The sequence below is a fragment of the Saccopteryx bilineata genome, chromosome 11, assembly GCF_036850765.1.
Source record: "Saccopteryx bilineata isolate mSacBil1 chromosome 11, mSacBil1_pri_phased_curated, whole genome shotgun sequence".
Lineage (NCBI taxonomy): Eukaryota > Metazoa > Chordata > Mammalia > Chiroptera > Emballonuridae > Saccopteryx > Saccopteryx bilineata.
In genome coordinates this window covers 44,189,050-44,204,350 of record NC_089500.1, presented here as the reverse complement: position 1 = coordinate 44,204,350, position 15,301 = coordinate 44,189,050, and the positions used below count along the sequence as shown (strand labels likewise).

General features: G+C 44.9%; 1 protein-coding gene across 2 annotated transcripts in view; it reads right to left on the bottom strand.

Annotated features, from left to right (window-relative positions):
* Positions 1–15,301, bottom strand: part of LAMA3 (laminin subunit alpha 3) — a 308,158-nt gene that overhangs the window by 144,368 nt on the left and 148,489 nt on the right. For both annotated transcript variants that reach the window (XM_066246337.1, XM_066246338.1), the window contains exons 13-17: positions 8,066–8,203; positions 3,720–3,766; positions 2,213–2,312; positions 1,464–1,516; positions 1,126–1,231 (exon numbers count right to left, since the gene is read on the bottom strand). In XM_066246337.1, the coding sequence (XP_066102434.1) occupies positions 1,126–1,231; positions 1,464–1,516; positions 2,213–2,312; positions 3,720–3,766; positions 8,066–8,203 (444 nt within the window). The remainder of the gene's footprint in view (positions 1–1,125; positions 1,232–1,463; positions 1,517–2,212; positions 2,313–3,719; positions 3,767–8,065; positions 8,204–15,301) is intronic.

Sequence of the window (15,301 nt, the reverse complement as noted above, 5' to 3'; positions counted from 1 at the left end):
CAAAAGACTGTGTGATAGATACAATAGCTCTATAGGACAACCGCTCCCACTTTTATTGTCTAAAACAATATAAAACCTCCAAAAATCTGGTGCAAGCTTTTTTGATGATACAAAATAGATCTTTAAAATGACTAAGACTTGGCCTGACCAGGCGGTGGCGCAGTGGATAGAGCATCGGACTGGGATGCGGAGGACCCAGGTTCGGGACCCTGAGGTCACCAGCTTCAGCGCGGGCTCATCTGGTTTGAGCAGAGCTCCCCAGCTTGGACCCAAGGTTGCTGGCTCGAGCAAGGGGTTACTCGGTCTGCTGAAGGCCCATGGACAAGGAACATATGAGAAAGCAATCAATGAACAACTAAGGTGTTGCAGCGAAAAACTGATGATTGATGCTTCTCATCTCTCTCTGTTCCTGTCTGTCTGTCCCTATCTATCCCTCTCTCTGACTCTCTCTCTCTGTCTCTGTAAAAAAAATAAAATAAAATGAATAAGACTTGCCCTGGCCAGTGGCTCAGTGGATAAAGCATCAGGCTGCATATGGATGTTCCGGGTTCAGTTACGGTTAAGTTTAGGGCACACAGAAGTGACCATCTGCTTCTTCCCCTCCCCCTCTCCCCTTTTCTTTTTCTCTTTTTCTCCTGCAACCAGTGGCTCAATCGGTTTGAGCATCAGCCCTGGGCACTGAGGATAGCTCTGTTGGAGCACATCTGCCTCAGGTACTAAAAGAACTCGGTACCAAGCATCGGCCCATGATGGGGTCACTAGGCAGATCCCAGTCAGGGCGCATGCCGGGGGTCTGCCTCTCTATCTCCCCTCCTCTCACCTTCATAAATAAATAAATAAAACAACTAAGACTGGATGCTATTTACAATGACTCTCCCATCCCAATGTTGTTTTTTATAATTAAACCCGCAGCATGCTGGAGGAAGAGAAGCAGAAGCAACCCCATAATTATTATAAATATTACTAGTTTCCATTGAAAGTTTGGCCAAATTCTCTGGACAGAATTTCTGAGTCCTGTCCCATCAGGAAGTCTGCATGGAGACACTGAGTCGGAACAGAGGTTAACCTGGGCGGTCTCTGTCCATCAATACTTCTGCTTCACTCAGAACCCGCTGATGTATTTACCTTGACACCCAAAGTAATCACTCTTTTCCAAAGCAAAATATCCATCTTCGCATGTGTCACAGGAATCACCAACGACATGGGACTTGCAATGACAGTTACCATCTCGCTGCAGAACGATGAGCCAGAGGACAAAATAGGATTAACATCACAGAATTCACTAAGCTTCACAATTTGAAACCAGCTCATCGTGAAATACGAAGCAGTGTAGTCACGAACTAAAACCATCCAAAAAGATTACCCCACACAGTACAATTACAGAGGTACTAATAAAATCCCCTCCCACGGAAACTCCACAATCAATCGTTACTGGTAGCATACGAAGTTTAAGCTCACATTACCTGCCCACACTCTCCAATTCCGCTCACTGTTCCCGCCACGTGGCACTGGCATTCTGTGAAGATAAGAGAACGTCCTTGGATCAAGGTTACAAAAAGGACAGTTCTCCAGCTCTGGGTACATGCCACATCAGCAATGTGACATAAGCAGTCACTTCCTAGCGTGTTTCAGCAGAAGTCCAACTTGCGCTGTGGAAGCCTAGCATTGGATTGCTTTCCGGAATCGGCAGGACAGCCAGATCAACACCATCTATCTACACGGGATGATGGCTAGGTTATGACCACTCGAAGACAAAAGCTGCAACATCATGGGATTTTTAAACGATTCTAATGCCAAGATCATTACTGATATGCTTACCTGAAAATATACTCTATTGAGGATACTCACTTAGCCACCTTTAAGCTTGATGTTTTTAAGCTCTACCCTGGCTTCAATTTAAGCATAAAAATAAAAATAAAATTAAACAGGAAAGACTGGATTATAAAAACAAGGCAGCGAATACCATTTATCAAGTAGCTGCCTACCCGAACGACACAATACATATGGAAACAGGATACAAATCCCTTGCTGAGATTTTGGAAATGACAGAAGTTCCGCCAAAAGGGAGTAGGGAGGACCAAAACATTGAAACAAAATTTCAGACAAACTGACCTGATTAAATAAATAGCTCTCTGGTGGGTTTAGTCACTGAGGTAGAGAAAATTACAAGGAAGCTACAATATAGTAAATAATTACGTATGAGAGACGTTACCTGAACATCCATAGGGGTTTTCTTTGGCCAGATTCCAATATAATGGTTTACAGATGCTGCAGGTAGGACTTTCAACATGAGGCTTGCACTGGCAATAACCCTTTAAGAGGAAATCACACTAAGATTTGAGATCTCGGAATTAAGACCTGTTTTCAAACGTGTTCTGAACAAAGCCTGTCGAAATATATTTGTTCATGCAAAGTATGCTAAGGATATTCAAGGGGAATAAAAGTACTGGGTTGATTTCGACAGTCTGCTTAATTTCTTCTGTTGAATTACTCACATATTTGTTATACACATAATCCGTATGTCTGGTTAAAACAAAATTGGAAAATACGGAAATATGGAAAGACCATTGTGATTTATAACATTGTCATTGTTGATTCTGTTACAGCCTGGACTGTACGGAAAAATATCTGAACACTTAACATGTGAGAATCAGTAGAAACTTGTGTCCATCTGAAAGTTTCACAGTGCGCAAGAGGCAGCCTTGCTTAAGCATCATTAAGAGTCCTAGTAAGGAAACAGAGCCTTGCTCTGTCCCTTCCAGGCCTGGAGGTCCAGCATGTCCCGGCCCTGAGGCTAAGAAGACAGGTAATTTATAAAGCACTCAGAAAACTAATCAGAATATCATAGTATTAAATTACTTTGTACACAGACAGCTTAACTTAATGCAAAATTAGCCTTTGATATTCTTACTTTTAATTATGTATGTCAGGCTTATGTGCAGAGTGTCGCCCCTGGTGGGCGTGCCGGGTGGATCCCGGTCGGGCGCATGCGGGAGTCTGTCTGACTGTCTCTCCCTGTTTCCAGCTTCAGAAAAATGAGAAACAAACAAACAAACAAAAAAAAAAAAACCCGGCAATGCCGTGAGAGGAACCCACAACAGTTAAAATCCAGGACTCTAGAAATCAAACTTTAAATAAACCTTATTCTTTTGTTTTTTGGGGGAAAAATCCCACAAAATCACAAATGCATTTTGAAAATAAGCAATGACCTCTTTAAGTAATTTGGCCTCAGGACTTATTTTTTTTTTAATTTTTATTTTTTCTGAAGCTGGAAATGGGGAGAGATAGTCAGACAGACTCCCGCATGTGCCAGACCGGGATCCACCCGGCATGCCCACCAGGGGGTGACGCTCTGCCCACCAGGGGGTGACCAGAGCCACTCTAGCGCCAGGGGCAGAGGCCAAGGAGCCATCCCCAGCGCCTGGGCCATCTTTGCTCCAGTGGAGCCTCGCAGCGGGAGGGGAAGAGAGAGACAAAGAGGAAGGAGAGGGGGAGGGGTAGAGAAGCAGATGGGCACTTCTCCTGTGTGCCCTGGCCGAGAATCAAACCCAGGACTTCTGCATGCCAGGCTGACACTCTACCACTGAGCCAACCGGCCAGGGCCGGCCTCAGGACTTATTTTAATGTAGTTTAATTTTAGGAAGCTCCCAAATGTGTTAGTCTTTTAAAAGTATAAATAATAGTTAGAACTACAACCCTTTTATCTATCCTCCACTTACCAAACTGGAGTCGAGGGTGCCAGCTAGGTCACAGGAACTGGTGTAGCCTGTGTGTAATTCAGAAAGGTGTTACACATCTGGAGTTTTAATGCTCATTTGTCTCTTCATTTTGATGTTTCGAGTTTTAAAAAGTTTCCTTGTTTTTAAAAATAGTGCATCTACAGTTCTATATAAATATATATAAATATATGCATATATATATTTTAGCAAGCGAGAGAGAGGAACAGACAAGGACAGACAGACAGGAAGGGAGAGAGATGAGAAGCATCAACTCACACTCGTGGCTCTTTAGTTGTTCATTGATTGCTTTATCATATGTGCCTTGATGGGGTGGGGCGCGGTTCTAGCTGAGCCAGTGACCCCTTGCTCAAGCCAGAGACTTTGTGGCTCAAGCCAGTGACCTTGGGCTTCAAGCCAGTGACCTTTGGGCTCAAGCTGGTGAGCTCACACTCAAGCCAGATGAGCCCGCACTCAAGGCGGTGACCCTGAACTAAAGCTTGTAAGCCTGTGCTCAAGCCAAAGACCTCAGGGTTTTTTTTTTGTTTGTTTGTTTGTTTGTTTCTCATTTTTCTGAAGCTGGAAACAGGGAGAGACAGTCAGACAGACTCCCGCATGCGCCCGACCGGGATCCACCCGGCACGCCCACCAGGGGCGACACTCTGCCCACCAGGGGGCGATGCTCTGCCCATCCTGGGTGTCGCCATGTTGCGACCAGAGCCACTCTAGCGCCTGAGGCAGAGGCCACAGAGCCATCCCCAGAGCCCGGGCCATCTTTGCTCCAATGGAGCCTCGGCTGCGGGAGGGGAAGAGAGAGACAGAGAGGAAAGCGCGGCGGAGGGGTGGAGAAGCAAATGGGCGCTTCTCCTGTGTGCCCTGGCCGGGAATCGAACCCGGGTCCTCCGCACGCTAGGCCGACGCTCTACCACTGAGCCAACCGGCCAGGGCCTCGACCTCAGGGTTTTGAAACCTGGGTCCTCAGCATCCCAGGTCAATACTCTGTCCACTGTATCACCACCTGGTCAGACTACATTTATATTTTTTGATACTTGGGCTTCAAGGATATTGCATGTAATTCAGAAAAAGGCACCCCAAATAATCTTTTTAGTCTTAATTCCCAAATCACCCCTCCACTTTCCACTGGATAATACTAGTTCCTATCCACTACTAAAAGTTCTCTTTTTTAAATTTTATTTTTCAATTACAGTTTACATTCAGTATTATTCTGTTTTAGTTTTACGTGTACAGTATAGTGGTTAAACAATCATATACTTTACAAACTGTTCCCCCACCAATATTTCCAGTACTCACTAGGCCCATACATAGTTATTACTATGTTATTGACTATATACCCTAAGCTACTTTACATCTTATGCTATTTTGTAACTTCAAACTTGTACTTCTTAATCCCTTTGCTTTTTTCACCTAGTCCCCCAACACCCCTCTCTTCTGGCCACCATCAGTTTGTTCTCTGTTTCTATGAGTATGTTTCTGTTTTGTTCATTTATTTTTTAGATTTCACATATAAGTGAAATCACATGGTATTTGTCTTTCTCTGACTTATCACTTATCATAATACCCTCTAGGGCTACCCATGACATTGTAAATGATAAGATTTCATTTTTTTTATGGTTGAGTAATGTTCCATTGTACATATGTACCACAACTTCTTTATCCACTTGTCAATTGATGAGCACTTGGGTTGCTTACATATTGGCTATTGTAAATAATACTGCAGTGAGCATAGAGCACAAAAGACCCTAAATAGTCAATAGTTCTTAATAGAGAAGAACACTGGAAATGCAGAGGTGGCTGGTTTGATTCCCAGTCAGGACACATATGGGAATAGCTCGATGTTCCTGTTTCTTTGTCTCTCTCTCTCCCTTCCTCTCTCTCTCTCTCTGTCAAACAAACAAAAACAAAGATGAAGGTGTCATACTACATGATATCAAACTATACTACAGTGCCATAATAATCAAACAACATGGTATTGGTAAAAAATAACAAAAGACACACAGATCAACGAAACAGAATAAAGAGCAGTAGTGTAGTGGGGGGGGAGGGGGGTCTATCATGCCCTGGGCGCTGCTCGCAGACGGGCGCCAAATGGTCTCCAAGACAGACAAGAAAAGCGTAGTAGAAGGGGAGGGGGCACCAATAAAGTTTCGCGCCCCGGGCGCCAGTTATGTTCCCTACGCCACTGATCAAGAGCTCAGAAATAAACACACACCTATACGGCCAATGGGGTAAAGATAGTCTATTCAATAAATGGTGTTGAGGAAATTGGACAGATAAATGTAAATGTAAAAATAAAATATAACTAGACCACCTTCTTACACCACATACAAGAATAAACTCAAAATGAACTAAAAACTTAAATGTAATACTGGAAACCATAATACTCCTAGAAGAAAACTTAGGCAGTACAATCTCTGACGTGCCTCTTAGTGATTTATATTGCTAAGAGATTTTCATATATCTCCTTGGGCAAGGGAAACAAAAGAAAAAATAAATAATTGGGACTACATCAAACTAAAAAGTTTTTGCACAGCAAAGGAAACCATCAACAAAATGAAAAGACAACTTACTGAATGGGAATGGAAGAAAATATTTGCCAAGAATACATCCAATAAGGGTAAATATCCATAGTTTATAAAAGCTCATATCTAACTGGTGATGCAGGAAGAGACTGGGGGAAAGAGGCACTAGAATTTTGAACATCTTTAGGATTGTCCAGAAGAGGGCAATATTGTATCAAGAGAGTTTTTTTAACCAGCTGATTTAAAAGTTCCAAGATTTATAAATATATTTTTTAGTTAACCAAGACCTAATTCTCTAAATCTCACAATCTCCTTGTTTCTCTCCTGTACTATAATTATTTCTAAAATTTGCTTTGCTGTTTTAGTCAATATAGTATCACAAGCCCAATATAACATCTCTTCAATAAATTAGTATCTTAGTATCACTATTATATGGCACGAGAAAGGAAGAGAGGTTGGCCAAGCCTGTGCTGAGCCTGGTTTACCCAATAATTTAAGTAAATCCATAGTATGATTTTGTTTTTTTGCAAGTTGTTCCTTAGGTTTTTCTGCCTTTACTGTCTCCTCTTGGTCTGTTTCAGCTTCTTCCTTAATGATATTCATATCTTTCTCTCTCTCTCTCTCTCTCTCTCTCTCTCTCTCTCTCCTTTTCTTTTCTCTTTCGATGTTCCCTCACTTTCTTCTGTAGCACTCAACACTATCTTCCCGCTCAGTGGTTTTCCAGTTTTGGCTCCTTCCCAAGTTGACCAACATTGCCATCTAGTGCTGAAGAAATTGTCGTAGCTGCCCCCCAGCGCACTGCCTGATCCCACAACACCCCTCACAGCACTCCCTTCCACTCCTGACCCTGTGGAGGCTAGCAGACCTGGCCCCAGACAGCCTTGCCCTCCGGGGACCTTCAGGCCTTCTCAGAGGCAAGCAGCACCCTCTGACCGCTGGCTACAGTTTCCATGCTTTGACTTCAGATGACTGTGAATGCAAGGCTCCAAGTGCTAGCAGGAGCTGGAAGGGGTCTGAGAAAACCTGATGCAAAGTCTGATTCAGCCTTTCACAAATACCACTCTTCAACGGAGAGAGGGTCCTCTGAAAGCCACAGTCGGGAGCTACTTGCCACCGGAGGCTTCACTCACCATGGGAATCCTATGTCCATGGCCTTGGCCACAGAGCATGCAGACTCTCAATCTCTCATATCAATCGAGGGATCAGTACTGACAACTCATGACAATGTTTCCTCCTTCGCTCACTCTTTCCAAACTAAATAAACTCCCTTTTACCCCCAGACTACTGTTCCTCACACCTGCGCTATGTGTGATGACACTGTCCCCCAGGAGACCTATGATGAGTAAGGAGAGAGGGGCAGAAACCAGCAAAGGCCCGGCTCAGCCTGCCCACAGGGCCCTGTTAGAGCACTCCTCGGGGGGTTACAAAGCAGCCAACGTCAGTACTGCAGCCCACACCCAGAGAGAAGCGAGGATGCCCTCAGAAAGGGGCAGGGGAACCCTGGGCTGAGCTAAATGGGGTCACCGTTGCCACAGAAAATTTACATGAGAATTAAGAAACAAATTTATAATGCATAGAAATTTTGTTTTTAATTTAGGAATAAATCATTATTTGATTCTTTAGAGAACGCATATCTGAAAATGGACTTGAATTTCAACGCACTGGAATTGCGGAGCAACTAGGCATATTAGGGTCAAACGTCGATGTGACCAGCAGTGGGTCTGCGAAGGTTTGCAGGCTGCTCTGTGAAACTGGGTGCACACACTTCAGAGATAAACTCGCTCCCCAACATTCTGATGTCTTTCTTACCTTGGCAGTGGGGGAAATCATAGGCTCCCGAGAGACACCTGTCACACTGCCGTCCTGTGATCCCCGGCTGGCATTTGCACTGTCCGGTCACCGGGCTGCAGGGAGTCTGGTCAGAGCCACGGGCTGAACACTGGCAGGCTGGATGAAAAGACCTCAGTCAGGCACAGAGTGGTGGGCAACAGAACCCGGATGAGACCTCAGTCAGGCACAGAGTGGTGGGCAATAGAACCCGGATGAGACCTCAGTCAGACACAGAGTGGTGGGCAATAGAACCCGGATGAGACCTCAGTCAAACACAGAGTGGTGGGCAACAGAACCCGGATGAGATCTCAGTCAGGCACAGAGTGGTGGGCAATAGAACCCGGATGAGACCTCAGTCAGACACAGAGTGGTGGGCAATAGAACCCGGATGAGACCTCAGTCAGGCACAGAGTGGTGGGCAATAGAACCCGGATGAGACCTCAGTCAGACACAGAGTGGTGGGCAATAGAACCCGGATGAGACCTCAGTCAGGCACAGAGTGGTGGGCAATAGAACCCGGATGAGACCTCAGTCAGGCACAGAGTGGTGGGCAATAGAACCTGGATGAGATCTCAGTCAGGCACAGAGTGGTGGGCAATAGAACCTGGATGAGACCTCAGTCAGGCACAGAGTGGTGGGCAATAGAACCTGGATGAGATCTCAGTCAGGCACAGAGTGGTGGGCAATAGAACCTGGATGAGACCTCAGTCAGACACAGAGTGGTGGGCAACAGAACCCAGATGAGAACGAGGGCAGAAAGCTCCAGATGCAAGTTCTAGCTAGATCCACCACTTATTAGACCTGGAACAACTTGACCAAATGCCCTAAGCCTCAGTTTCTTCTTCCTTAAGTGGGAACAATACTAGTATCCACTTGGTATGATTGTTGCCAGCATTAAATAAGACAATCCTTAAGAGAGCTGGGGACAATGCCTATCTGATGGTGAGCACTCAATAAATGCTCATGTTCACTGTTTTGTTTTTGCTGTTGTTAATCTCATATTTGGAAAGACTGGCTGGTTGTGGATGGGGGTTGGGAAATGCCTCTTGCATATAGTAACTGGTGCTCATTTCAGAAGGACAGAGGGAACAACTGATCGGGTTGTGTGACTTGTTGGGGGGGACACACTAATTCCACACTTCACCAGGGATCAAGTCTAAACCATTCCAGCCTCCATCTCCCTTTTTTTTTCCTGTGTCCACCTCTCTTCATACCTGATTTCTCAAGTTCAAGTGTGGTTAAATAATTACAGAAAAGGTTACACAGGCAGGGTTGGGAACGGATGGGACAAACACCTAGTTCCCACTCTCCCACCTCAAGTAGGGGGATTAAACATATGTGGATGGAGGGACTCTGGCCATTCTCCTCTCTGCTCCCTTCACTGGGTCAAGTTCCTGCCAGTCTGTGTAGCTAACCTCCAACAGGACTGCAGTTACTCAGGACGGCTCCCATCCGCACTGCAAGGACCCTGCCTGTGCGGAGAGGCAAGCGGTGGAAATGGCCCACTGCTCCTGAACTGGAGCGCCTCCCACCTTGAGAACAAGATGTAGCTGGAGAGATCTTCTCGTTGAATTCCACTGTTACCTAATGAAGTTCGGAAGTTAAGACATCTCCAAGGTCAAGAGTTAGTCTGTAGCAAAGGGCTTCAGTGTCTGGGGCAGACACATCTGACTTTAAGCACCAGCTCTGCCTCTTAGCTGTGCAATCATGGGCAAGTGGCTCGGCCTCTCTAAGTCTCAGTTTCCTTTTCTACAAACAGAAGCAGACGACACAGTGCCTATCCCACGAGATCATTAGAGAATCACCAGTGACAAGGCATGAGAAAAGCACTGGGCACTGAGCACGACGCTTGGCATAAAGTAAGTGCTCAGGAAGTGGTCGCTCTCGTGAACGTTATTATTGTGATCAATCAAGTGCCCAGTGCTCGGGGCGGGGGGTGTTTCTCCGTATGTGATCCCATGCTGCATTATTGGGATCAATGGATTAGTATTCCTGACTTCCAAATTTAGATTCAGTGCATGCAGTAAAACACATACACACACACAGGCGCACGCACACACACACACACCCTTGTTTGCAAGGTTTCAAAGATTACATATCTACCTAATTTGAGGTCTAGGGAAAGAAAAGATTAATGAGGTAAAGTGCCAATTCCAGTGAGGTATTTGCAAGTGTCTTCAGGATCAGTAAATCCCCACATCACAAGCCTGGGAGCACAGAACTCCCACAGGGATGAGAGCACGCCATTTCCATTATCTCTGAGAGGACTTGGCCCAGGCCCATATGTGGTGAGTTACGGCACTCTGATAGTGCTTCTTCATAAGAATTACGGTAATGATAATAATGTTAGCATTTGCCCAAGTTGTCACTGGAATCCTAAAATAAACTCTCCCCGAGCCAGTTTTCTCATTTACAAATTACCCAGGACTTCAATGGGCTACGTGACCTATTCAGAGAGGTGCAATTAGGTATTGAAGGCCCAGAGAATTTGTCACATGCCACTCCATCCATCAGACTTTGACTAAGGTCCTACTGTGTACGTTGGCCCCATGACTAGCTGTTGAGGTGGAGGTTAATATGAAAACACACATTCCCTGACCTCAGGGAGCTAAAAACCCAGAGGAGGGGCTAGAGAATGATTGACATAGTATGAAGCAACATCCCTCCTACCCCAGAAACTATAAAAGGGACGAGAAAACCTGCCTAATGCCACCAGCCAGCTCTTGGCAGACAACAGCACAAGGACTCAGATCTCTGGCTGCCATCTGGGTCAGTGTTCTCTGCTGGCTCCATGTTCTCCCAGGCCTGTCTACGAAGGTCAAGTCCCTACCACGGGGCAGATTACTGAGGAAGTGTTCTGGGCTCCTTGCTGGTTAATTTTATGTGAAATTGGTTAGGCTATGAGGCTCAGATGTTTGGTCAACAGCAATCTAGATTAACATTTAAATCAATGGACCTTGAGTGAAGCAGATGACCCTCCGCATGGGGGTGGGCCTCAACCAATCAGTTGAAAGCGCTAGGAGTAAAAGCCTGAGGTCCCAAAGAAAGAAGGAATGCAGCCTCCAAACTACCTTGGGACTCATATGGCTTTTCCACCAGCTGGCCTGTCCTGTAGGTTCCAGACCTGCTGGCCCCACAGCCATGGAAGCCAAGTCCTTAAAAAATCTCTCTCTCCATGTACACACACACACACACAAACACACCATCACACACCTCCTATTGGTTCTCTTTTTCTTGAAAAGCCTGACTAATTCAGGCTTTTTCTGCTATTTCTGCTCTAAGGGAAAGCGAATACAGAGAGGAAAGCATTCGTGCTGACAGAGCACAGCCCTAGGAGCCTGGGGCACAGGGATGGCAGCTCCGACCAGAGTAATGTGGGTGCCATCTACACTGACCCTTCGGGCCATAGGAGTTGTCCAGGGAGCCCCAGGAAATGCAGTTACACTCCAGAGGTGAAAACAGAGGCCCGGCCTTAAGGCAGACCCATTTAAATTGGGTCTTGCTCAATCTGGCATCACCACCCTCATCTGCATCCAGTGGTGGGTGAGAGCCGCCAAACCTCAACCCTGGCAGCCCTTTCCTCACTCTTGGAAATACTATGAGGCTTTAAATATTTTCATTTTGCTCTTTGTTTTGATTCAGGTCCTTCAAAGTTTCTGGAGTATTTTCTCATCTACTCATTGTATTTGGCTTTCAGACATTTTTATTCCCAAAGAACATTTAAAAAATAACAATAAAAAGGTCCGAGATGGCAGGGAACTTGTCTTCTGTGTTCCCCAGTGTCTTCCAGCATCAAGCACAGTCCTGGTCCTTAGCACATGCCAAAAAGATACTTGTTAAATGAAAGAATAAGTAACTATTGAAATCCTTCTACTGGTCCAACCCATATGGGTTCTTGATATATGTTCTTTCATTGAATCTCGCAACGCTTCCAGGAGACAGGTATTGCTACGAGTAAATACCTGTCTGGCTGGTGGCATTAGGCAGATTTTCTCATCCCTTTTATAGTTTCTGGGGTAGGAGGGATGTTGCTTCATACTATGTCAGTCATTCTCTAGCCCCTCCTCTGGGTTTTTAGCTCCCTGAGGTCAGGGAATGTGTGTTTTCATATTAACCTCCACCTCAACAGCTAGTCATGGGGCCAACGTACACAGTAGGACTTTAGTCAAAGTCTGATGGACGGAGTGGCATGTGACAAATTCTCTGGGCCTTCAATACCTAATTGCACCTCTCTGAATAGGTCACATAGCCCATTGAAGTCCTGGGTAATTTGTAAATGAGAAAACTGGCTCAGGGAGAGTTTATTTTAGGATTCCACCGTCCCCTTCTCCATTTTTAAATAAGTGAATTACAAGGTAAACGGAGCTCCTCATTGTTTTAGGGATGCGGTTTTTTTTGTTTTTTTTTTTAATAATTTTATTTTTTTAATGGGGTGACATCAATAAATCAGGATACATATATTCAAAGATAACAAGTCGAGGTTATCTTGTTCAATTATGTTGCATACCCACCACCCAAAGTCAGATTGTCCTCTGTCACCTTCTATCTTGTTTTCTTTGTGCCCCTCCCCACCCCCTATCCCTCTCTCATTCCCCCCCCCCTGTAACCACCACACTCTTATCAATGTCTCTTAGTTTCACTATTATGTCCCACCTACGTATGGAATGATACACTTCCTGTTTTTTTCTGATTTACTTATTTCGCTTCGTATCATGTTATCAAGATCCCACCATTTTGCTGTAAATGTTCCGATGTCATCATTTCTTATGGCTGAGTAGTATTCCATAGTGTATATGTGCCACATCTTCTTTATCCAGTCATCTATTGATGGGCTTTTTGGTTGTTTCCATGTCCTGGCCACTGTGAACAATGCTGCAATAAACATGGGGCTGCATGTGTCTTTACGTATCAATGTTTCTGAGTTTTTGGGGTATATACCCAGTAGAGGGATTGCTGGGTCATAAGGTAGTTCTATTTTCAGTTTTTTGAGGAACCACCATACTTTCTTCCATAATGGTTGTACTACTTTACATTCCCACCAACAGTGTATGAGGGTTCCTTTTTCTCCACAGCCTCTCCAACATTTGCTATTACCTGACTTGCTAATAACAGCTAATCAAACAGGTGTGAGGTGGTATCTCATTGCAGTTTTGATTTGCATTTCTCTAATACCTAAAGAAGATGAGCATCTTTTCATATATCTGTTGGCCATTTGTATTTCTTCCTGGGAGAAGTGTCTATTCATATCCTCTTCCCATTTTTTTATTGGATTGTTTGTTTGTTTGTTGTTGAGTTTTATGAGTTCTTTGTATATTTTGGATTTCCCATCGTTTCAGAGTGTGTCCTATCGGAAAGCAGGCAGGCATCTTCTTCAGTCAGCCACAAAGCCAATAGTCCATTCCATGATACTTACCACCATCCACCTCTCTGGTGAATGGGGCTTGAGGTAGATTCAATCTATAGAAAATCTTTAGGCTTCTTCCAACCAAACATCTCAATGTTTTCTGAAGCAAAAACTGAGTTACACGGTAAAGGGCTAGTTCAAGGCATAATTGCACATGATTTGGTTTCCGACTTCCCCATGCCCAGCTCTTTGGGTCCTATTTACCGCTGGGAAAGGCTGAGAGGGCTCTCCCCAAAGCATCCCCAGCCAGAAATCTTCCCTACAGCTCCATTTGCCATCAGTTGGTGCATTTAGCCTCTTCTCCTTGCTAGTTTGTCTGATTTATAAGAATACACTGATATATAGAAGGAAGTTAATCTTGGATTGGCAACATACTTATAGGAGTTTTCTAAGAAAAGACCTGTTACCACAACCAAAGACCACAACAATCTCCAACAGGGACAGTCTGGCCCTTGGTTAGGGGTCGATGTGGCCCTGTGTCAGGTGGTAGAGGTTTGGGGCCAGCTACACTTTGCCCAGCTTCTGTCCCTAGACTTGGGAAGACTCATTGTCTCCCCCCCCAGGCCTCTGTTCTAGTAAATTGCACCAGCAAAAAGTGTGGGGGCAGAAGGGAGATGAGGAAGAGAGAAATAAAGGGAAAAGAGAGGAAGGCAGGAATGAGGGGCAGAAAGAAAGAAAAGACAGGGGGACGTGGGAGGAGGAAATGGGAAGCGTCCACCCCCGGAAAGACCACATTAACCTAGAGAGTCACAGCTGTACTCTGTGGTTGACAACAAAGAGCTGAACCAGATATTAACATCATTTTAAATTATAAATACATATAGATAATTCTCCAATGTGGCCTCATACGGACTTCAACCAATAAGAGTGTACAGAGTACCTGAGTGAGTCAAAATTAAAATGAGAAGAATACGGCCTTGTACTAAGGGAAGCCTGGAATACATTAAGTTAATGCAAAACATTTATGCAGGACTGCAGTTGGCAAGAACAACGTAGAAAAAAATTCCTTTCCTAGAAAAATCTTTAGAGCAATACAGAGTAAAGCCATAAGAACATTGTGTGTTGTTTTGTTGTTTTTTTTTGCGAGAATACACTGAACCATCTGATGTAGCATTTTGGGGTCACATTGATTTGATTCTAAAATTCAATAAGCCAATTGCCCTCGTCTAAAAAATACCATAAATTAAAATGTTGGATCAGATCTTGATGCTTGACCAAGTTTAGACTTCAGTGAGTCTGAGCTTCAGCCGCTAGCCTGAAAGCTGCCCTCCAAGGAAAAAAGTTGAAAAGCTCACAAAGGCTGTTAGAAAAAGGTGAGAGCAAGAGAAGTGAGCCCATCAGACTGGAGCATCCCAAACTCTTCTGGAGCCTCATGGTTCACACCTGGAACAACAAACTGTGGGTATTCCTTTAACCACACCAGGAATAAGGAAGAGAGTGCATTTCCTATAAAGCTCGGAGAACAGCTCTAAGGTGGTGGTGGGCTTGGTGGTGGGCTCCTCCATGGCTGGATGGCCATCCACTAAGACAGGACCTGAGGTGAACTGCTTCCCTGCTCAGAATTCAAAGCCTGAACAATGCTTTCTCCCTGCCTCCTCCACGCTGTGGGGGGAGCTTAGGGACAGGTGGAAAACAAAAGAGGAGGTGAAATTAGGGCACACGATGTAGCTGCTCTCTCTCTGCCTCACTTAGTAAGCCTTGCCCTCCACTTGAGCCGAATCCTGCAGTGGGTGAGCCCAGGTATTCCAGGCAGACAGAGAGCACGATGCCTCTCCACTGGCACACGATGTAGCTGCTCTCTCTCTGCCTCA